We start from the raw sequence: 23,086 nt of genomic DNA on the forward strand, positions 1-23,086 counted from the left end.
CCCCCAAAAAAAAATGGCTGAAACAGAAGAACAGACCAAAGTCCCAGAGACAATATAAGTAAGCAACCAAGAGATAGCCAACCTATCAGATGCACGCACAGTTCAAAGCACTGGTGATCAGGACACTCACAGAACTGGTTGAATTTGGTTGAAATTAGATGAAAAAATGAAGGCTATGCCAGGTGAAATGAAGGAAAATGCACAGGGAACCAATAGTAATGGAAAGAAAATTGGGACTCAAATCAACGGAGTGGACCAGAATGAAGAAAGAAACAATCAAACAGAAAAGAATGAAGAAACAAGAATTCAAAAAAATGAGGACAGGCTTAGGAACCTCCAGCACATCTTTAAATGTTCCAACGTCTGAATTGTAGGGGTACCAGAAGGGGAAGAGGAAGAGCAACAAGTGGAAAACTTATTTGAACAAATAATGAAGGAGAACTTCCCCAATCTGGCAAAGAAAATAGACTTGCAGGAAGTCCAGGAAGCTCAGAGAGTTCCAAGAAGATGGACCCAAGGAGGAACACACCAAGGCACCTCATAATTACATTAGCCAAGATTAAAATGAAGGAGAGAATCCTAGAAGCAGCAAGAGCTAAGGGGACAGTTACCTACAAAGGAGTTCCCATCAAACTGTCAGCTGATTTCTCAAAAGAGACCTTACAGGCAAGAAGGGGCTGGAAAGAAGTATTCCAAGTCATGAAATCCAAAGACCTACATCCAAGATTGCTCTATGCAGCAAAGCTTTTATTTAGAATGGAAGGGCAAATAAAGTGCTTCTCAGATAAGGTCAAGTTAAAGGAGTTTATCATCACCAAGCCCTTATTATATGACATGTTAAAGGGCCTTATCTAAGAAAAAGAAGATAAAAAATATGAACAGTAAAAAGAAAAGTAATCACTTAAACCCATGTTCTTTTGGCTGATACTGCTTATTTTCCATTTTTTAAATATTTGGTACATCCCTCAGGATAGTTTTAATGTCTAAGGCTAGAATGAGTACCCACAGATTTCCTATAGACCTATGTACCAAAACCTGGCCCAAGGTTAAGTATTTTAGTATTTAAAAATACTCAAGTATAGTTATGAATAGTTTCAGTCTTGTGGTCTTTTGCTCAAGGTCTCTTCTTTAGGAAGTCAACCTTCACATTCCTAGAATTTATGGATTCTACTGGTTAAGGGCAAAGCCCTAGAGAAGAGAAGGTGAGTAGGAAAGCGTAAAGGAACTCAGGCCACTTGGCTCAGATCTGCACATCATATTCTCCAAAGTTAAGTATTGTTATTTTTATATTATATCTCTTAGGTAGGGGTCCTCTTCTCATTTTGAAAAGGTATGAAAGATCAGCTGAATAGGTGTCTTAGGAACAAGGGTAGTAAAAATTATGGTAAAAAAGTGATGGCCCTACAAATGGAGGACAAAATGCTTACCATTGATTCAATTCTCTGGCTCATTTCCGTGAAATTTTTAGAAGCCTCTTTTCCAAAATCATCATACAGTTTGTCACTTGTAAATGACAATGTACTATAGTAATTGTGGGTCCTCCTTTGATCTACATGGAGAGAAATAAAAAACCATCATACTTTTTATCAGATGCTTGTAAAACTCATCATTTTCCCATTTGGTGGTAGCTGGAAAGATTGAGACTGGAAAGAATGTCTCTCCTCAAATCTTCATCTCCATCATCCTGTGGTGAGCTTCATGATTATCTCAGAAGAAAAGACAACAATATTCATCATCATGAGACTTAGAGTATAAAAGTCTTAAGAAATACTTGGGGTTCCTGTGGGCTAATTAGTCATGTGTTATCAACACCTGAGTAAGCCACGGGAGGCAGCAAGTCACGCCATCTGCACATACACACAGGGATGGATTCAGAAACTTCCCAAGAGGTGATGCATTTTTATATTCCAAGAGTAGGTTTCTTCCAATTCACATCACTCCTGGCCAAAAGGACTCTAGCATAATAATATGTATTTTGACTAAAGAATGAGATAAGGGGAGGGCTTAAAATGCTAGGAGTTCAGTCTACAGAATGTTTAGGAAGCTAGAGCTGCCACCTGGCATAACCTTCCAGGGCACTGCTTAGTTTCACCTGGCTCCCTTGCCACTGTATTCATTTTTTCCTGACAGCCACAGGAATTGGCTGGTCTGCTTCCTTCGCCATTTTATCGACTTTCTGCATCTTGGTTAAGCAGGCCATATTTTGGGCTTCCTAAAGAATGAATGCAGCAAAGCTTTTCATCTACCCTCCTGTACATGAAGTAAGTACAGAGCCCTCAGAAGATTCATGAAACAAGTATTAATGCTGACTATCTTTTCTGTGAGAGGCCCTGTGCTAAACATTAGAAATACAATGGTGATCAAGACTGGTGTTGATGATTATTCCAGGAAAACGGAGTGTGCCTCACCTACTCTCAATCTCTCCTCTCTCTGTTGCTTCTCTTTCTTCATTTTCACCTAAACCCCAGAGGGGAAAAAAACTAGCATTGGACATCTGCATCCCAGAAATACTCACATATCTCATTTATTTATAATAACTCCCATGGGAATGCAGTATTATTCACACTTATCAGATAAGGGAAATAAATATTCAGTAAATTGCTTAACCCCAACATGGCATAGAGAGAAAAGACAGAACTGGGCTTTAACCCAAGGTCTAACTCCCAAAGCACAGATTTTCTTTATATGCTGCTTCTTGGGGTGGGAAAAAAAACAAATCTACTCATTAAAGCTATGAGAGAAATTTCTTATAATATACAAGTTATGAGAAAAAACTGCTGGTAAATTAAAAAACAAATGAACAAACAAAATATCCTGGCTATCCAAAGAGGAAAGCCACCAGTCATACCCTGAAAAGGTCTGGAGTGACACATAAAGAAGATGGCTGGCAGGCCAGAGAAACCGAAAGGCTGGGGTCTGCTGGGCATCAGCCACCAAACTGAGGTACTGATGAAGTTTCTCCTTCCTCACCTTCTTCCCCTGAATGGCCAGTGTGAGCTGAAATGCAGGCAGGTCCCTGCCAGGCAGGTCCCTGGCAATATACACAAATTAAGTAAGGTTTTCAATTTATTGAAATATTGACCAGTAGTTTAGGTCTAAAGTTGAGCCCAAGACAGCATTTCTAACAAGCTCACTGCCCAGCACCAGGCTGATGCTACCGGCACCTAATCACATGTTGAATATTAAGGTTCTAAAGAGGAAGAAAACAGGCTCTTCCAGATCCTTTGACCTGTTGGGGTTTTTTTTCTTTAATTATTAGATTGAATCATTTGAAATTGCCATTCATATAAGTCAGAAATGGTCAACTATCAGCAACTACATATACTTAAACCAAATGAACAACTTATCTGTAGCCAGTATTTTACTTTGCTCAAATGACTCGAACAGATCGCTAAGTGTCAATGCATATTTCCAGTTGTTAGAATTATATGGCACATGTAGTTACTGAAGAATATCATTGAAAATATTAACAGAAAAGTAAGAAAAATAGAGATAAACCTTGAGTTTTCCCACAGCTTTGGGATTCTATAACCTACAATGATGTCACTCAAAGAGAGTCACCCTCTGTCATTCAAATCACGGAGGGAACAAAGATGCAAATTCAAAGCCCCTGGACACAAATGGCACACAATTCCACACTGTCCTGGGCTTTATGCCAAAACAACATTTCTTTGAGTATGATCAATTCTATCTTTATTTGTCTGTCTCTGTAATAGATTTGTTTGGTTTAGTTTTGTTGTCTAGGGATGCCATCTCCTAAATACACATGTGCTATATACACTCTGTTTTTAGTTTACATTCCCCTAACCAGACAGCAGGTCACAATTATGACAGTACTCTACAGCACAACAATTGTTTATTCAGGTGTGCTGTGTAGGCAGTGAAAACTGTTCCATAGTACTCTGCTGATCATCCAAACAGTAGGATCCAGGAACAGGTTACTAGAAAAATCTTGCCAGGTTTTCATTGTATCCTATGAATAAGATTTTAAGGCTCATAAACACTTGGCTTCAGAAGAGACAAAGCAGAAGAAAGAAACATCTTCTCTCACTCAGGTATTGAGACCCCTAGCATTACTAGGAATTCCTTAGGAAGTCAGACAAGCCAAAGTACGCCCCTAGAAAATATCATAAGTATGATTAGCTCATTGTTTGTCATTCAGAATTCAATAAATATTAATTAAATTTCTAATATGTGGCAGGATCCTCTTAAATTCAAAAAATACAAAAGTGAATAAAACTTAGTCCTAGGCATCCATGGAGAATAATGATGCTTACAACATCATAGAACTCAATCTACTCATAACAGAATTATGGGATTGTAAAGTTATTTTAACTATTCTTTTATTAAAAACATGCTCCAGAAAAATTATCAAAATGCAGGTACTCCAAATTCAAATACTTGCCTGTGGACAAATTTACAAAAAAGACCCTTTACATTAAATATTTTCAAACTGCTTGTAGATGATCCATGTCACTTGGAAAATTAAGACTGAACTGTGTCTGTTAGCAGAAGATCAATTTCCATATCACCATAAAACCACTTCTGCAAATACCCAATTACATAATAATCAAGTGAGTACTCTTTAGTTACAGGGTTTTGAATATGAAAACATTACCTAATGAGTAAGGGTGATATCTCCCTATTGGGAGATGAACCAATAGGTCGTAGTGGAGTCAACTAATTAAAACCTGAGGCAGAGTACAAGGTAACTTCAGAAGGGTTGTCACAACCTCAAAGAACAGCTCTGAAGTACCCTAGGGGCCTTTCTAATAACACAAATGTGTTCATGTTTCATCTATCAGTGAAGCACCCAATTACTGCAGAGTGAACCTCTTTACAATTAACCTTCTCACCATATCCTATCCTCTTTAATCACTTGTCATACATCCCAAGATGAAATTTAAAATAACAGAAATAGGCACTTATTCAAAAATATATCATTGTGAGCATTTTCTCAACTTATCAGTATGGAGGAGAACCTACTTATTCTCTTATGGTCTCTAATTATTGGGCTGTCAGGATTTCAAAGAGTTAGAATTATTTTAAATCAAGGTGACTGCCCTATGACCTCAAACAACGCAAGACATTGGACTCTAGCTCTCTGATGGTCTTTCCCTAATTAAGACTAGATTATTAGTTATTAATGAGTTTGGAAATTAGCATGTTATTCCCAGCAGGAAATATTGCTTCATCAAAGATAGGAGAAATAATCTCCTTGGTTTGTGAGGATTAAACATGAAACAAAGCAGGTAGAGTGTTGTTTGTACTACCTATGTAAATAATAGTAATGAATGAATAAGCCTGAGGCTAACCAAAACAGGAAAGTACAAGAAGTACCTGGGGTAAATCACAGAATGCCAGGGAAGCCCATACTTACTGTATCTCACATAATGAACAATGAGTCCAATGCACACTGCCAGAACAATCAGGGAGATAAAGGTGATGAGGCCAATGACCCATGGTTTCACACAAGCTCTCTTTGTGGCCCTTGCCACAGAATGCCTGAGAAAGAAAGGAAATAGATTAATTATATCACAGTGTACACCATGCTCACTCTTAAGTAAAACAGGTATTTCTGTGGAAATCAGAACACTCAGTTAGATGGTAGAGTACTCTTTTGTTTAGAACATACCTTGGTTGCAAGTTGCAGAAGCTAGCCTGACTCTGGTTACCTGACTTTTGGCATATAGTTTGACTTCTCTGTACCTCAGTGTCCTTGTCCATAAAATAAGGGTGATAATAATAGTGCCTAGTCATAGCATTGTTGTAAGGATTAAATAAATTACTGCATCTGAAATGCCTACACAGTGCTTAGCACATAGAACATGTCATGTTGGTGTTGGCCATGGTTTACTGCGCTATGTGCAAGACACTGAGTTAGGCACTGTTGGAGCTATGGAAATGTTTAAAGCCTGTTTTGACCATCCTGGAATCTTAATCTATGAAATGTGTTACAGCTTAAACAATACCAGGTTCCAGATAGAGTTTCTAATTCAATCTCTTTCTATTTTTCTGATTTATTTCCAAACAAGTTTTAAGCATCTACATAAGAGATAACCAGAGGTCTGTTTTGAAAAAGCTGAATGTTTGAGCTAATATTTATCTCTAAACTTCAGTGATGCTGCAGGAAATCCTTTCTTCTTGAGACTCCATCAACCACTCCCATGTTTTCTGCCATCAAAAACGTGTTACTGAAAAAATGTTCATAAACCTGCTTTATGTTTAATTAGTGAAGTTGCTGTTTCCTTATGTTGTAATATTTGCTAAGCAAACTCAAAAACTAGAGAAAATGAAACAGTAAGTCAGTTGGCTAAAGAGTTGAATGTGATGCTATTTTTAGTTTCTTGAGGTGTTTACCATGCTGGTAGAATTAATGGCATGCACTTATACCTTCAGAGCAGTGTCTGGTACATGAGGACTAGGGGAAATGTGTGGTGTTATTTTGGAGGAGCACCGGGGGGTTGAATCAGAATAGAAAAAAAATACAAGTCCAGCTCTTTCCTTACCAGCTTGAACAAATCATTTAGACTGTGAGTTAAGTTTCTCCACCTGTCAATGAGGGACAGAATACTCCTTCTTTCTAAAGCATGTGGCTGACTGTGGGACCCAGAATGAGGTCATGAATGTGAAAATATGTTGCATTCAGAAATGAAGAGGTCTCTGTTTCCTGGTGATTTATGACCAAGAAGTGCTATTATCGGCTTGGTTCCTGTAACACCATTGTTACATCCTACCTCTGCTTCCATGTTTTGTTCTGTGCAAACATTGTTTTAGTAGAGAGTAATGCCATCATCACGACATGACTCTGCCTCTGCTGGAGGCACTGGGGTGTAGTAGAAGGCTCCCAGGACTCTACTTGGTCTCTTCCCTTGTTCCTGTGACTTTCCCATGAGGCTGTAGTCAAGGAAACTTCATCTTCCTCTCCCCAATCTCTTCCAACACTAGCTGTCCCCTGGGTGGAATTCTGAACACCTGTTCCTAAAATGACAATTACTGCAATATAAAAAGACCTCCACAGGAGGTTCTTTTTTATGTGCAAATGTGCCTAAGAAACCTAAACACTGACTCCCCTTTCTTTGTGTCTGAATGCTCGCTATTCGCCTGTTGCAGAAGAAAGGAGACGCATATGGCAGACGTGAGTAAAACCTGGGGGCAGGGAGGTGGACATGGGAAAGGAAGAGCTTCTCAACTAATATCAGAACATGCCAGATAAAAAATATAAATTTATAATTATAAGACACATGTAATTATTGGAAGTGTATGAGCACTATGTAGAGCTGTGAACTATGACAGAAGTTCAATTCTATAAGTTTTAATCAAGACAAAAAAGTAAAATAATGCAGCCATTACATTGATGAGGTAGAGCTACATGTGTTAACCTGCAAAAGTCAATGATACACTTTAATAAAAATTTGCAGAAGAATATGCATTCTGTGTTTAATTTTTGTAAACAAAACTACATATTTGTCTACATAGCAAAACAGAGACAAAATAACAGAAATAAGAAACTTTAATTTTAATGTATTTTTTGTTTTATCATGAATTTTCTCTAACAAAAAATTTCATAGCTTTTGAAATTAAACAAAAGAGAGAAAAAAGAGTTTGAATTTCAAAACAGCAAAAAATAACTACGATGATTATATGCCTTTTCATGGAATTTCTGTCACTATTGTGCCCAAAGTACCAGTGTGTCCTTCTCTCCTGACCCCCACCTGTTACAGCTGTTTCAGTGCTGGTCTTTGGTGACTTTGAGTGAGATAAGAGGGATAGCATGGGACAGAGAGAAAAGAGAAACTATCAAAAACACTTTGAATAAATAATTAAGAAAGTATGTTGCTGAGTCCCACCATCAACCTATTTCTTGTACAATCCTGTAGCAGCAGATTCAATTATCTTCTATTTTCTCCATATGAAAAACAGGGATAATAACTCCAGACTTCTCCTAACCTGATGAGCTATGTCCAGATAAAAAAAAAGATAAAATCTTGTAGTACTTTGAGCTCCCAAGTAGAAAATCATTGTACAAATAACAAGGAGTGTTATTATTATCATCGTTATTGTAGTTATTAATAATAAGAGTAATGACCATATTACTGAGATGTCTGTCATTTGAAACATTATCTCTTCTCTTCCCTTTTATTCTGTACAGAATAGCTTTTTAAACTGATTCACCCTGTTTCTTAATTTACTTTATTTGTTGCTTACTCAGTTAGTGATTCAATACTGAATTGCTCCAAATTAGATGTGTTAAAAGTGTGCTCAAAAAATCAGTAAAAGCAAGAAATAAAACCATTTTATATATCATCAGAAACATGTGATTAACCTCCTTCTGCACATAAGTTATTGTGCAATCATTACTGCGTGCTCTTGAAACTTATCTGAACCTCCTCCTATAAAATTACCTTCAGACAGACTGGTTGAATTCTAATAGTTTCAGTGGCATCAAATTACTTTCTTTTTATTATTTTTACTTTCTGTTTGGGGACATGTGTGATTAGAGAGTGAACATAGCAGGTGAATAAAGCAGTTAAAATGTGGGTACATTTTGATAAGCCCACAACGGCCAGAAGACAAGTAACATGACTAGAGTTGCAATATCATTGTTACTTTGTAATGTGTCATTATTAGAAGAGTACTGAAAAAGATAAGCTGCAAACAACAACAAAAAAGCAAGGAGAAAAAAGGTCATAACACAAATAACATAGCAAGCACTAGGGAATAAGAAGTCACAGTGCTTCCAAGGAAAGTTCACCGGAAAAGCCCCTTTCACAAGACCACCACCATGGACTCATTGATAGGGGATTGTGAGCATTTGCTTGCTCTCTGCAATGAGAAGCAGCAGTGATGTTCTTAGTTCACATGTTTCACCTGGTTGGTCCAGTTGAGCACAATGAACATGTGCATAGTATCTACAAAGCTGCTGGTGCCACAGCATTATTATCAACTACTGAACCCAGAGTTCAGCAAACTTTTCTGTGAAGGTCCAAAGAGTTACATTTAAGTCTTTCTGGGTCACACAGTCTCTGCTGCAGCTGCTCACCTCTGCCTTTGTAACACAGAAGCAGCCATAGACTAAAATACGTAAACAAATGAGCATATCTGTGCTCTAAGAAAACTTTATTTCTGTATTCTAAAATTTAAATCTCATAGTTTTCATTTGCTATGAAATATTTTCTTCTTTCAATTTGTTTTTAACCATTGAAAAGTACAAAATAATTCTTAGCTCAAGCACTGCACTAAAACAGATGGTAAGTAGAATTTGGCCTCTGGGACACAATTTCTGCCTGGTTGACTTAAGCAAGAGTTGATAAAGTGCTAATTGTGTTGGGAAGTTGTAATGGTCTTTTCATTTTCTACTTTCACTTTCAGAGCAAATCTATGTAGTTTATCCTAATCCCATTGCCACTGACCTCGTTTTAGCATTTCTCACTAAAGCTTGTCTCATGGCCTGACAACAGGTTTTTGTCCTGTCTACCCAGTCTCTGAATCATTCTCCACTAATTCAGTTATCTTTCTAGAAGTGATATAGTCAATGGTGAGACTGCTTGAAACCCAAGTTATCCTCAGGTGGGCTAGCATCTTCCTTCTACCCTGCAACTTTCCAGTTCTTTGCTTTTTCTCATCCTGCCCCCTCTGTGGAGTAGCTTAGGGTATATTCTTTTCTTCTTTTTTTTTTTGGATGTGCATATGTATACTTTATATAAAACAAGTTACCAAGGCCCATTCATACCCAAGTCCCTCCCCTTAGCTCCCTGTCCCCAGGATGGCCTATCTTGGTAGGTGCACCAATGCTGGAAAGTGCTGTGGTCTTTCTGGTTGTGCGTGTGTTTAGCTGAAAGGACTTTTTAAAAGTTAACTTTATTTTCATCAAAGTAATATATGCATATTTTCTAAAAGTGACATGTCACTATAGCACTTGAGTCTTTAGCAGTTGTTTAGTATTTACCTCAGTTTCTGAATAACATTTTCACATGGAGTCTATGCTTGCATTATAAAAGTTTATGTGCTTTTAGGAGCCAGTACCAAAAGTCCCTCTCATTTCGGTTAAGTTTATTCATCTTGAATACCACACCTAAGTATGCATTTTGGGCTCCTTGAATATGGGATATATAGAATACATTTCTGCACATTCAAGAAATATTCTCAGAGGGAATTGAACTGGTGTTGACTAAACCAAATTGAACAAACTATTTGTCAGTACCACAATATGGGTTCTGATCTCTCTTAAAGCACTTCTGGTTTGTCATAGTCTTAGAAAAGAACTTGGAATATGGCACACAAAGGTCAGACATTGTAAAGAAAAATTACTATTTAAGAAGTTTAATATCAGGAGTAAAAGACAAAACTGTACTCGAACAACAATTAAAATAAAATTTAAAACAAAAAAGAAGCTTAATATCCATAAAACACTTTATATAATAATCAAATTTTGGTCAATATTTCTATTTTATCTGTGTTTAAAATACATGATTTTCCAACTGTGATTTGATGTACCAGCTGTAAAGTACTATCATAGTACAGAAAGTGACAAATGCAAATAAAGGGACATTAATTTCAAGAGACACATTGTTTGGGGTCATTGAATGGCCATATGTTAACAATTTCTAAACAAAAGCATAATGAAAGACACCACAATTAAGTAACAATATATATTACCTTATGACATTGTTAATTCCCTAAGTCAGCACTTAAGATTAAAATATAAATTAATAAATTTTATTTATTTTTTATTTTGTGTTTGGTCCTCACTTTATTTTTTAGCTCATAGGATTGTGACTCCTTTTCCTATCTACACAAATCTTTCAAATGGCTTTTCCTATCAGCAGAACTATCACCTGTTGGTGAGGTCTTTGATCTGTTTCATACTTTCTACAATGAGACTATAAAAATATCCAGGGTTAAATAAAATTTTTGTAACTGTGTACCGGGAGCATATGATTTCATTGATTTTTAAAAACAACACAAATTACTCCTTAATAAAAATTACAAATAACATATTCTGCCCTATCTACTGTTGCACAAACACATCTATAAAGTGTGTAAAAGCTTCAACCAGGTCATGGAACTGAATTATGTGTGCATTCCTACAGTAATAGGAAGAAATAGTTCTCATAGAGAAATTATAATTATAACAAGGTAGTAGTCTAATTACTAGACGACTGTTTCCATTTTCTTTTTTACAACACTAAGACAAATGGTAGGAAATTTACTGTTTTCATTAGAAGTGTTTTTATTTATATTCCCCTTGCTCTACACTGGTTTATAGATTAACCAGGTGGTTTATAAGGAGATTTTAAATATGCATAGATTTTTACATAGACATTATATATTATACATAATATATGGTATTAAATTAAGTTGAGATGCAAGAAAAAAGCAAAACATAATTGAAAACATTAGATGGGAATAGAATTAAAACTGTATTTCATAATTCTCATGTAGACATTTTCCTAAATCGGTTCACAAAATTTACAGCTTTGTAGGAATATCTGAAGCCAAGCTGAACTAAAAAAGCAAAGAAGCAAACCTGGTCAGGTACATTTTTCAAAATACTCATAAGATAAAAACTGAGCAATTGTTCAGAAGCAATACAATTCTTTCAATTCCTCATAAAAAATGCTCTGTAATGTAATGAATTATAGTCTCTAAAATATTCTTAGTATAGAAACAAAAATTTGTTTTATAATACTCTTAGAATGCTCTTCAATACTAAAAAATGGCATCAATTACTATTCAGTAGAAGCGATTTGATGTGGGGAAGAGCAGTATGAAATAATTTAGATACAATGTTCTATGATAATTTTTAATCTCACAACACTTCCCTAACTATTATTGAAATGGCTCCATATGGAATTTTCACATTATAAAGTATCTAAAGATGATTAAAATCACAGACATTAAAACACAGCATTACTACCCTGGCCAGTGTAGCTCAGTTGGTTGGGGCATTATACCATAGACCAAAGGGTCACAGGTTCGATTCCCAGTCAGGACATATACTCAGATTGCTGGTTCAATCTCAGTCAGGGCATGCAAATAAGAAAGCAACCAATCAATATTTTTCTCTCAGATCAACATTTCTTTCTCTCTCCCTTCCTCTCTCTCTCTCTAAAAGCAGTAAAAAAAAGTCCTCAAGAAAGGATTTTAATAGTTATTGTTAAATAACTATTAAACAATTACTACTGCATTAAGGTTTTAATTAATATATTACTTTGCACAGTAGGAAGTTTTTAATAAATATTGTGAATGACAGAAAACCCCACCACTCATTAACTTTTTAACTTAGGCAAAACCCATAACTTAACCTTTCCTACATTTAACCAACCATAAAACTGCAGTGATAATCTTTCTTCCCACCTACTTTAACTTGGAAGTTGTGAAGATAGCATCTGATATCATCAAACTTTATTAGATACATGTACCATATAAGTAATTGTGGCAACTCAATAGTAAGGAATGTCTCTAATCTCTATTGTGTTATCCTCAAGGTCTTTATTAAGTTCCCAACCAGATATGGTGCAGCCTAGGAAAAATAAGTTGTCACTTTGACTTCTAGAAATTTACAATCACAGATAGATGGGGCACAAAAAATTTAAAGATATTATTAAGTAATTAGGTATGAGTTTATAGACTTCTACATTGAACTATTTAACCTTTAATTCCACTAATATATTTGTTTTCTTTTCCTCAAACTCTTTCCAGTTCAAGATAATAAATTGATATAAGTCTGAATAAACAACTTTAAAAGCAGGAGTTTCCCACAGAAATATTGACAAAGAATGCCACCGCAGCTCATCACAGGAATTATACATTCTTAAAAATGTGAAATGAAAATAAGAATTAATAGGAAGTATGTGATTGTCATGGCAGGTCTATCAGAAGAAAAATGATTGAGAAACCTGAGCTACAGACACTTGAGACTGCTAATATGTAACACAGACTTTCATTAATTTTTGCTATGTTAGATATCTTTCTACCAAGTCTTTCCCATGACTTTGTTTAGATACTGCCTATGAGAGTTGGCATGATATAGTGGAAATAACTAAAGTGGGAGACCAATTACTTGCATCTTACCCCTAAGAGGGTTCATTTAAGGACTAAGTTCTTTCATCTAAGTTCTAAGTTTCTCAGATAAGAAATCTGAGATCATATTTAACATTACAAATTCTGGCATTCTCTAACCCCCAATTTGTATGATGTTGAATGTGCTCTCACTATCTTCACCTTAAAAAATAATAATGGAGATCTTAATTGATATAGATGCTCTCTAATTTTCGCCAAAGCTAGTGTTCCATGCTAGTGTTCCTAGAAAAGGTTGATTTTATTATAATTTAATAAAATCAACACCTGTTCAGCATCTGTTAAACAATAAGCTTTAACATAATTTTTCATATGCATTATTTTTCTGGTAGCTATACGCCAGATAATTTAGAATGGTCAAATAAAGGGATTGCAGTCATTTGAAATAATCTGAGTATCATACATATAAGGAAAACATAAAATCTCTTAATTACTTGAATTCTAAGTGATTTTTACAACCTATGGACCCATAAAATTTCACTTTATCTGAGCCACTGAAGGGCCTTCAAATGGGAATGTGCCAGTTGTAACACATGCTAAAACCCTGTGAGGTCTTCTAGGTTGCTGTTTCCCAGGTAAGCACTATAAACCATACACTAGGAATCCTTCAGATAATCTAGAAATTTCTGTACTTAATCCTATCTGAATTAACACTAGTAAGAAAACACAATTGGAAAATATATGAACTATTTCAGCATTTATATTATTTTCCAAGTGATATTTCTTGATTAATAGATTTCCTACCCCAATTGCTGAAATGTAATATATGGAAGTATTGAGTCTTAACTTTCAGATGGAACATGAGATTTGTGAAATTGATCATTATATACTCACCTTAATTATACTCTATTATATTGTCATTTTAATAATGCTGATTATATTTTAATAATGATGAAATGTGCTCAGATTCATGTTAGAATAAGGTAGAATTTGATGTGTAAATTAATACCACAATATTATAAGAAAAGTATTATTTTATCCAAAAGAACCAAATATTTTTCAAATACCAATGACCATGACATTAATTTACATGTATATGCTGATGATTACCAAATAAATAACTTGTCTAAACTTCAGTCCCATACAGCCACCTGCCTACTGTTCATCACAACATTTGAATGATGATGTGTTTCTCATCATTCAAACTTAACATGTCTTTGGTCCCAAATACTTGTCCTTATTCCTTAGTAATAGAATCGTTTAGTTTGGATTGGGCACATATCCACCTGGAAAATAGAATAATGTCCCTTGTCCATAGGAGTCTCCATCTGAATGAGTTCTGACCGATGGAACCTCTGTTCCAGTGACTAGAACCTTGGTGTGCATGTCACAGCTAAAATACATATGTGGTAGCTGGAGCTCAGACAACCCTACTGAACCATGATTTGGATGATACGCATTTATGCCAGTGGGACAGCATGGCAGTAGGAGACTAGATACCTTATTTCTTTATGAACCTCACCTGCCTGCCTTCAGACTTGCTTTACATTAAACTGAAATAAAATTATGTTTTATACACTAAAGCCACTAAACTCTAGCACTGTTTCCTGCTATCATAAGCAAATTTAATAAAATTACAATATGAAAACAGGTTAGTAGCAATCAAGGTAAATAGCTATTTTTATGTGATTATCTTTGAGAAAAGAGAACATCAATAAACTTATTTACTAATTCTCTTGCAATTTCTGTACATGAGAAAGATGATAAAAATATTATTACTTAATATTCTCTACCAGTATAAATTTGACATACAAGTAATATATCTAATACTAATGAATCAGTGTATCATGCTTCCATTGAGGATCCCATTATAATAGGCTTTTAAACTCATTATAGTATGACTTTACACAAACGACTTCCATTTTCTTGCTTAGTGGATAGATAAACGTCTAGGCTTCAGTATCAGACAGTTTGGGTTTAGTTCTGGCTCTGCCTCTTACCAGCTAGGTGACTCTGAGCAAGTTAACCTTTACAAGTCTATGTTTCCCCACCTACAAATGAGAACCTAACTACAGGGTTCTTCTAAGGGTTAAATGAAATAACACTTACAGAACAATTGGCTGCCAGGCACACAGTAAATGCTCAACAAATGTTGGCTTTGTCACCATTCCTCCTTCATAATGAGAAATTAATTTCTTTTCAAAGTGGGTTGAAAAGTCCCTCAGGTTGCTTTATATGTATGTTCCTGAGGGGAAAAGGAGGAGCAGGTGAGGCTCAATGGAGCTTTAGCTCCACCCCTAGCAACTCTATTCAAACAAGGCTTTGAATTAGACCTATGTGCAAAAGGGATTCAACTGGTTAAGAAAATGTAAAAAACCACTCATCTTTGGATATGTCTGTCTCTAAGAATCTGTAAGTCAGACCAATAGTCAGCCATTGAGTAAAGTGCAAGAATTTGGGCTACTTATGAAGCCCAAATCTAGCTTTGCTGTTGAATTCACTGATATATGTCCAAGTGCTTAATTATGGCTTGAATGTATTGTATAGATTGAAAGATTGGTTTGTAGTATTTTGGAGGTATCATTTGCAATCTTTGGTATTCTCTTGATTAGGGAAATTAAAACACTAAAATTAAGCTAATTGTTTGAAGAACAAGGAAAGTTAGCTCTGCTTAATCAAGGTAGCACTTGCGATTCCAGGGATTATGGTGTGGTGGACTCAGCAGGAAGTACTAGAAAGTCAGAACTGGAGTTAGAGCATGTGCATTCCAACTCCAGCTCCATCAGTCACCCACAGAGGTGAAAGTCTCAGTCTTCCTGATTTGTGATTTCCCTGTCTATAAGATCATGGTAATATTAATATTGCCTGCCTCACAAGGTTATTGATAGGTACCAAATTTTATATCTTTTTTTTTTGAAAGATTTTATTTATTTATCTTTAGAGAGGAAGGGAAGGAGAGAGGGAGAGAAATATCAGTGTATGGTTGCCTCTTGTGTGTCCCCTGCTGGGAACTGGCCTGCAACTGAGGCATGTGCCCTGACTGGGAATCGAACCATGATCCTCTGGTTCACAGGCCCATGCTCAATCCACTGAGCTACACCAGTCAGGGCCAAATTTTATATATTTTTTAATTTATATATTTATATTTATATATAGGAATTACATATAAATAACATATACATATTACACATAAATGTATATCTGAACCTATGTTTTCCTACTACATATACCCTCTCTGAATTTTACTAAATGTGACCTGACAAGCTTTTAATTTTTAATAACTAATTTTTAAAAGGCCATATAATTTTAAATGAACCTAAATGGTATTAGTAATAATAATAACAATAATATTTTCTGGGTCAGGTAGACGGCTGTGTTAAGTTTTCTACTTGACAATATTGAACTGAGTGTACAAGTGAACTGGGAAGACAGATTATGTCTCTGATATTGATATACCCACCCATTCTTGTGACAAGGGAACTGGGAAGACAGATTCTGTCTCTGATATTGATATACCCACCCATTCTTGTGACAAGGGAACTGGGAAGACAGATTCTGTCTCTAATATTGATATACCCACCCATTCTTGTGACAAGGGAACTGGGAAGACAGATTCTGCCTCTGATATTGATATACCCACCCATTCTTGTGACAAGGGAACTGGGAAGACAGATTCTGCCTCTGATATTGATATACCCACCCATTCCTGTGACCATGTGCAAATCACCTAATCTTTGAATGTTGTATCCCTTACTTTATAGAACACAGACAGTAATGCTTCCTGTCTACCTACCTCAGAGGTCTGCTTAGAAGATTGATTATTCATTGAATAATAACACTGTTTTTTGCAAATTTAACTTTTATGTCTTTAAACACACAAGACAGTTAATTAGTGTAGCAGTAAAACCACCTACGCAGATAAAGGAGACAATGTGAAGGTGGTGCAGCATTGTAATTAGAACCTAGGTTTGGAGTCATATAGACCTTGCTTACCCAGTGCTGCCATTTATTGACCCTAGGAAAATAATGTTACCTTGTGAGCCTCAGCTTCCTTGTATGTAAAATGGGTATAATAATATAACCATGGCTTGTTATAAAGATTAAATGTGCGTGTTGTTTTAGAGAAGTAGTTAGAACATAGTACATGTGAAACAATGACAATAATTTTCTTCTGCAACAACTCATAGTTTGACTTTAAACAAAGTGCTAAATTCTTTCATACCTGCTTTTGCAGCTTCAAAAAAAAAAGATATCATCTGACAGCTTCAGATGAAAGCCTGCAAGATAGAATTTAATGATTGTATGGTACTCTGAATTACCCGAACCTTAGTTCTATCACCTCAGAATCACTATTCTAAAAATCTCAGAAATTGCCCAACCATGTAGGCAATGTACATGTCTGGGAGAAGATTGGTCTTGCAGGTTCGGGCATGACTTGGTATCTTGACAGCCCATTTTTCTTCCTCAACCTCTTAAAACTTTCCTATTCTTTAATCCTTTTCTAAACGCTTTTAGTACAATTCTAAATTGTAACCCTGACAAATCCAAGAAATGTAGCCAGAGTACCCATTTCACTACCTACCATCTTAGAAGACCTGCTTCCCAACTGCCCAACTGACCCCATTATTGAGAATAAGGCCATCAGGCATCATAAAACTTATAAACCTCTGTGCTGATTTTGAAGCACATGATATTGCTTCTTCTTGAATGTGTCTGTTTATTCCCTCTTTATAGTGAAGTGATGACATGTTTTTGGAGGAAAGCAGGCAATGATGAAAGAGTAACAAAGGTCTTCTACACAGTTATCGTTACTCTAAACTGATGAATTCCTTTCATGAAATGCTGCGCTAAGATGAACTTGATTTTCAGGCAATGGTAAATGTTGTAATCCTTCTATAAAATAGTGATGATAAATAGTAGTTAAGTGTTATACTCTCAGTCACTGATCACCTTTGAGATAGGGTAGAAAAGTTATGTCATATTCTTATTTAAATATAAAGATGGTTTTAAGAAAATTAAACAAGGGCACTTCATGCATTCTTTTAAAAGTTTTGAAAAACATATCAATGAAAATAAAAATTATACTACCACCTTCCCTTCTTAAGCATATAAGCATATTATTTCATGTTAATCTATTTATGATCTGTTTCTTTGACAACATACTGTATTGGCATGCATGGGTGTACACACACATACATTTTCTCCATGTGTGGATACACATGTGTGCATGTTTACCATTTCTCTGTTAGACTGCAAACTTTTCAAAGACTCTTCTTTTTGGTCCCCCCACATGATAGATGGTGTGTTACAGTAGAAAAGTATAACTTTGGAGCCAGATAAGCCACAGTTAGATTCTAGATCCAACACTTCACTGAACCTGGACAGTCTGGGCTGCTGTTCATCTTTTAAAACACTGATCACAATAACTGCTTCTCAGGATATTGTCAAAATTAAATGAGATTTACAAAATGTACAACACATAATAGGTGCTCAACAGATGGTTGTCTTCCATGCAGACCTGAGTATACGATGAGAGCTTGCTGAAAGTTGTTGTGTTAACAAGAATTGATCTTTTTTTCTTTTGAGAGAGAAAATCATCAATTTGTTATTCCCTTTATGTATACATTCATCAGTTGCTTCTTGCATGTTCCCTTATAAGAATCAGACCCACAACCTGAACATATCAAGTCAGTTTTCTAACCAACTGAGCTACCCGGCTGGGGCCAAGAGGACTGATCTGAGCTGCAGAAGTGAAGCGCGATCGTACTGCAGCCCTGAGCCTAACTTTCAACAAAGTGGCCCTTCAATATCACTATCCATCGACGAATTTCAGTGGGGGGTGGATATTACTAGATTAATTTTACATCAAGGTTTTCCATGGAAACAAATATTTTAATCCAAAAATGACCACCCTCCCTGTTTGACACTAACTACCCAAATAGTGTCTGTATCCTCCCTTCAGTTTTCCATACCTTCATAAATTATCTTCTCCATAATTATCACTATGTTGCATAAATGAGTGCGCTTTTCCCTTGCAGGGAAAGGTAAAGGGTGAGATCACCTCTCATTAAGCTATAATTATACCAATTTAAATAGAACAAAGGGCTACCTCTTTAAAAGATGACATATTTTATGTCTGCTTTTATTTCTCTATATCTTAACAGTTCCCTTTTATGGCTTTATACTGAATCAGTTCTTCTCAAACTTTAGTACAAAGGAGAAATAACATGTGTAACTCCCATTCCTCAATCAGAGATTTATTAGAATTTGTGGAATGAGAACTGGACTTCTCCGTTTTTAACAAGTATCCAGTGAATCTAATGCAAGCCACACACTGAGAGACAGTCATACCCTATTGAGTAAAAATTAAAATGGCCCATGATATTTAATTTGAATATTACTCATTTCACCTTCATCTATTTAAATGGGTACAGGTATGAGTGTCTATAAATTTGGTCTATTTACCTTTAATTCTTACTGGTGGACACAGTTAGCGTACATCCATCATCAATATATGCAAATGTAGGTTTACAGTTGTTCTTTGGAAACATAATGCAATAATTAATAAATAATAATATAAAAATAAGCTGTTTTATGTACTTGCAACTGTAAGTTGAATAGAGGGGAGTGGAAAAGTAAGCCTACTTTTCCACTCCCCTCTACTTGATAATAGATTCTTTTCTACTCAACTCTCTTCCCTATAAATTTATTCTTGATAAAGTTTTCTTTAACTGTCTTCTGTAGGTGTATGTTTATAAAACTCACATGTTGATCACTGCATGCTCAAAGAATAGCATAAGAGTTTGGAAGAAATAGCAGCAAAAGAACAATATTTACATTGTTCTAAATTTCTTCTCATTCTTAAATTCTAAAATAGTGGTTCTCATTTAGAACAGGTGGAGTGGGAGTGGGGAGGTATCAGAAATTTGGCTAAAGAGGAACATGCCATTAAATAAACCTATCCACCTATTTCTTATATGACCTCCCAGTTATGAACCAATGTACTTAAAAAGAAATTGCCTACATATGTCCTAGTATTTCAATCATATCTTTTTCCCCAGAGCATTGCTATTGTTACACTTATTCCAGCAATTGTGTGTACTACATTTATTCCCTTTTCCTGAAGTCCATTGTTTTAGCATTTCCAAAGGTCAATTCAAACATGATACACTCCACTTGTTATATGATTTTTAGGTCAGAAAGGCATTTTTGTTTGTTTTTATTTTTTCCTTGAGATGTACCTTCCATCTGCTTCAAAGGAGGACCAAAAATAGGTAAATCTTTTGTTTCAAATTAGAATCTATAGGTAGAAAAGTTCACGCCAATACCCCCACCTTACAGCTCCTCTATGCAAATCCCAGACTCAGTCAGATCTTGCATAGAAAATAAACCCTGAAATCTATTTAATATCTTGAGTTTTATAGAAATTATAAGTTTAAATGAAGATACTCTTTCCTAGGGTAGTATTCTTAAAAATACTGCAGGCAAAAAGGGTAGAATACAAACCATCATAGATTATAGAGAAGTACTTGCAAAGGCAGAGAGTCTTGAAAAATCTGACTAAATCTGTAATGCTTGTAGCTCTTAGTTTCTTCATTTACATATACAGACAAGTATTAAATTCTCATAACAAATATGTAGAACTTTCTATGACAGCACCTGCATGTTGTTCTCTATTAAGATTCCATTGCAAGTTTTACATTTTTCAAACTGTTTTCTTCTGAAAGTAGAAATTAATTTCAATAAAAGACGTGCCAATACATCAAACAGAGAAAACAAAATATTCATCTGAAGATAAAATTATTTTCTAAGCACAAACTTGTACACTAAAAACTGGATTCTGTTTAGTTTCTAACTTTGAAAGAAAACAACCTCAAAATAGTTATGACACACCTATTACAGAAGTTGACGGTGGTACCGCATTAGATTTATTTTTGAATCTAGCTATAACAGTTGAGTCATATTTTCTTTTAAAATTATTTTTCACTCTTTCAAAATATCTACAATTTTTTAAATGTAAATTACTTACATAAATAAATGTACTTTGGATCTCGCATGATATCAGATTCTTTAATCATGTGTGCCTTTGAAAAGAAGAATATTCTCTCAATAAGATAAAGCCCAAGCAAAAAACCTGTTCTATTCTCCTTGAAATAAACTAAAGAGAGCTGTCAAACGTTATGTACCTGTATATTTTTTTGAACTCTTCTGAAAGTATACTAAAAATTGGGGGGACATAAGAGAAGAGAAAACACTAAAATAGAATAGAAATCTATTTCTTAATGTAACTTTCTGTTAAATATCAAAAGTATTTTTCTACACTAAACAAAAAATAAATCATATCTACACATCTGTTGGTGTAGTTTATGTCATTTTAAACTACAAGTTAATTTAAGATGAAGAAAAGGAGAGGGGCAACTCACGAATGCATTGCTGACCAGCAAGGAAGAGTCCTGTGGAGACCTCGGTCTGGAACCAACTGTGTGCATCCAGGCTCTAGCCGCAACTTCCTGGGCTGGATGAGGTGAAGAAAAAAGTCACTGATGATCTAAACAGAACCAGTCTGACGGGTCTTGGCTAGTGTGATGAAAACTGTTTGTGTAACTTGTGAGACAAAGTCAAATTTTATAGGGAGCTAAAGTACATAGTTTATAAGTACTTTCTAGGAGTGGAAACTTAAAAACATTTTCTTAAGACTCTAACTTAAAAGTATTAACATAGACCAGAATATTTATAAAAGTCATATGTTTAAATTTAGAAAGAAACTGTAAAATCTTCTTGCTCAGCCTCTTCATGTTTCCAGTGAAGAAACTGAGGTTTAACTGAATTGAATGACTTGGTCAAAATCACATAATTTATGAACCACTAAACCAATACAGACGCTCATTTTTTTAAACTAATCTGACATGCCTTCCACTCTACCATGCATATGATTAAAGTTTTCCTTTGGTATTAACTATAATCAGCAATTAAAAATATAGTAGAAATTAGAAAAGCATGGATATTGTAAAATTATGTAACATTGTTTTTCTATAAAAGTCAAGTTGTTTACAAATATTAACTCCCAATTGAGATGGTATATCTCTCTCATTATGCCAGAGACCGGCATATCAGCCAACACTGAATCACTACTGTCCTATTTCTGAAAAATAAATTATGTATTATAAAAATATGTTCACACATTTATATGCAAAACTCTGTATTTGTGTTATGTATAATCTTTAAATTGACTTTCATAATCCTAAGAAACTAGATTACGTGTTTCTCCTTTATGATCTTGTGGTATCATAACACTCACCATATTATACTACAATTTTTTGTTTACTTATATCTCAACTCCACTGGACTGTGAATTCTTAAAAAACAATAACTGTATTCTTAACACATATGGCTCTTGAAAATACATCTGGATGGGAGGGAGGAAAGGAAGGAAAGTGTTAATGAGTATGTGTGACCAGTTCTAAAAACCACCATTAAAAATGCGAATAGATACTGTTTAATGTTTACCACACATCCATTTAGCCAATGGCTCATCTGAACAGATATAGACATTGGGATCCACAGTGAAGTATGGGCTTAAGCTGCCAAAAATTGAATCACTCTTTAGCAATAACCCAGAAAAACCTCTATGTTGAGGCACACTGTACTCAGGACTAGAGAGAGCATTGTGTCTACCCTGTATTTCTAGACAATAAATCACTTAATTCAGCAGAATGACATTATATTTACTTGAAGTTGTTTAATATATAGTATTAGTTTTCTGTATACTCATTGAAAAGAACAATTAACCAAAAATAAAAAGGTGACAATAATGAAGTAAAAACTTCCATTCTATGAGATTAATTTGTTCTTATACTGCCTTTAAAAGTTGAAATTCTCACTAAGGAGGTGTTAATACTGATTTAATAATACTGTATTCTACTTTATGCTCATATTTTATGAAAATGTTGATAATACTCTTGTCTTCAGAGAAAAACTGATTCTCAGTGCAACTTTGGGCAAAGATTTGTCAGACTCATTTTAACAGCATCACACAACCTTTTTTTTAACCCGAATCCAGGTT

The 23,086-nt window shown here is 35.1% G+C and overlaps 1 protein-coding gene across 1 annotated transcript in view; it reads right to left on the reverse strand.

The window, feature by feature from the left end:
- Positions 1 to 21,518, reverse strand: part of LOC119052683 (transmembrane protease serine 11E-like) — a 43,879-nt gene extending 22,361 nt beyond the window's left edge. Inside the window, exons 1-3 of the mRNA XM_037150037.2 lie at positions 21,447 to 21,518; positions 5,381 to 5,505; positions 1,428 to 1,549 (exon numbers count right to left, since the gene is read on the reverse strand). Coding sequence (XP_037005932.2) covers positions 1,428 to 1,549; positions 5,381 to 5,505; positions 21,447 to 21,454 — 255 coding nt within the window. The 5' untranslated portion in view covers positions 21,455 to 21,518. The remainder of the gene's footprint in view (positions 1 to 1,427; positions 1,550 to 5,380; positions 5,506 to 21,446) is intronic.
- Between the last annotated feature and the right edge of the window lie 1,568 nt (positions 21,519 to 23,086).

Source organism: Artibeus jamaicensis, unplaced genomic scaffold (genome assembly GCF_021234435.1).
Source record: "Artibeus jamaicensis isolate MK-2021 breed Jamaican fruit bat unplaced genomic scaffold, CSHL_Jam_final contig_908, whole genome shotgun sequence".
Classification (NCBI taxonomy): Eukaryota; Metazoa; Chordata; class Mammalia; order Chiroptera; family Phyllostomidae; genus Artibeus; species Artibeus jamaicensis.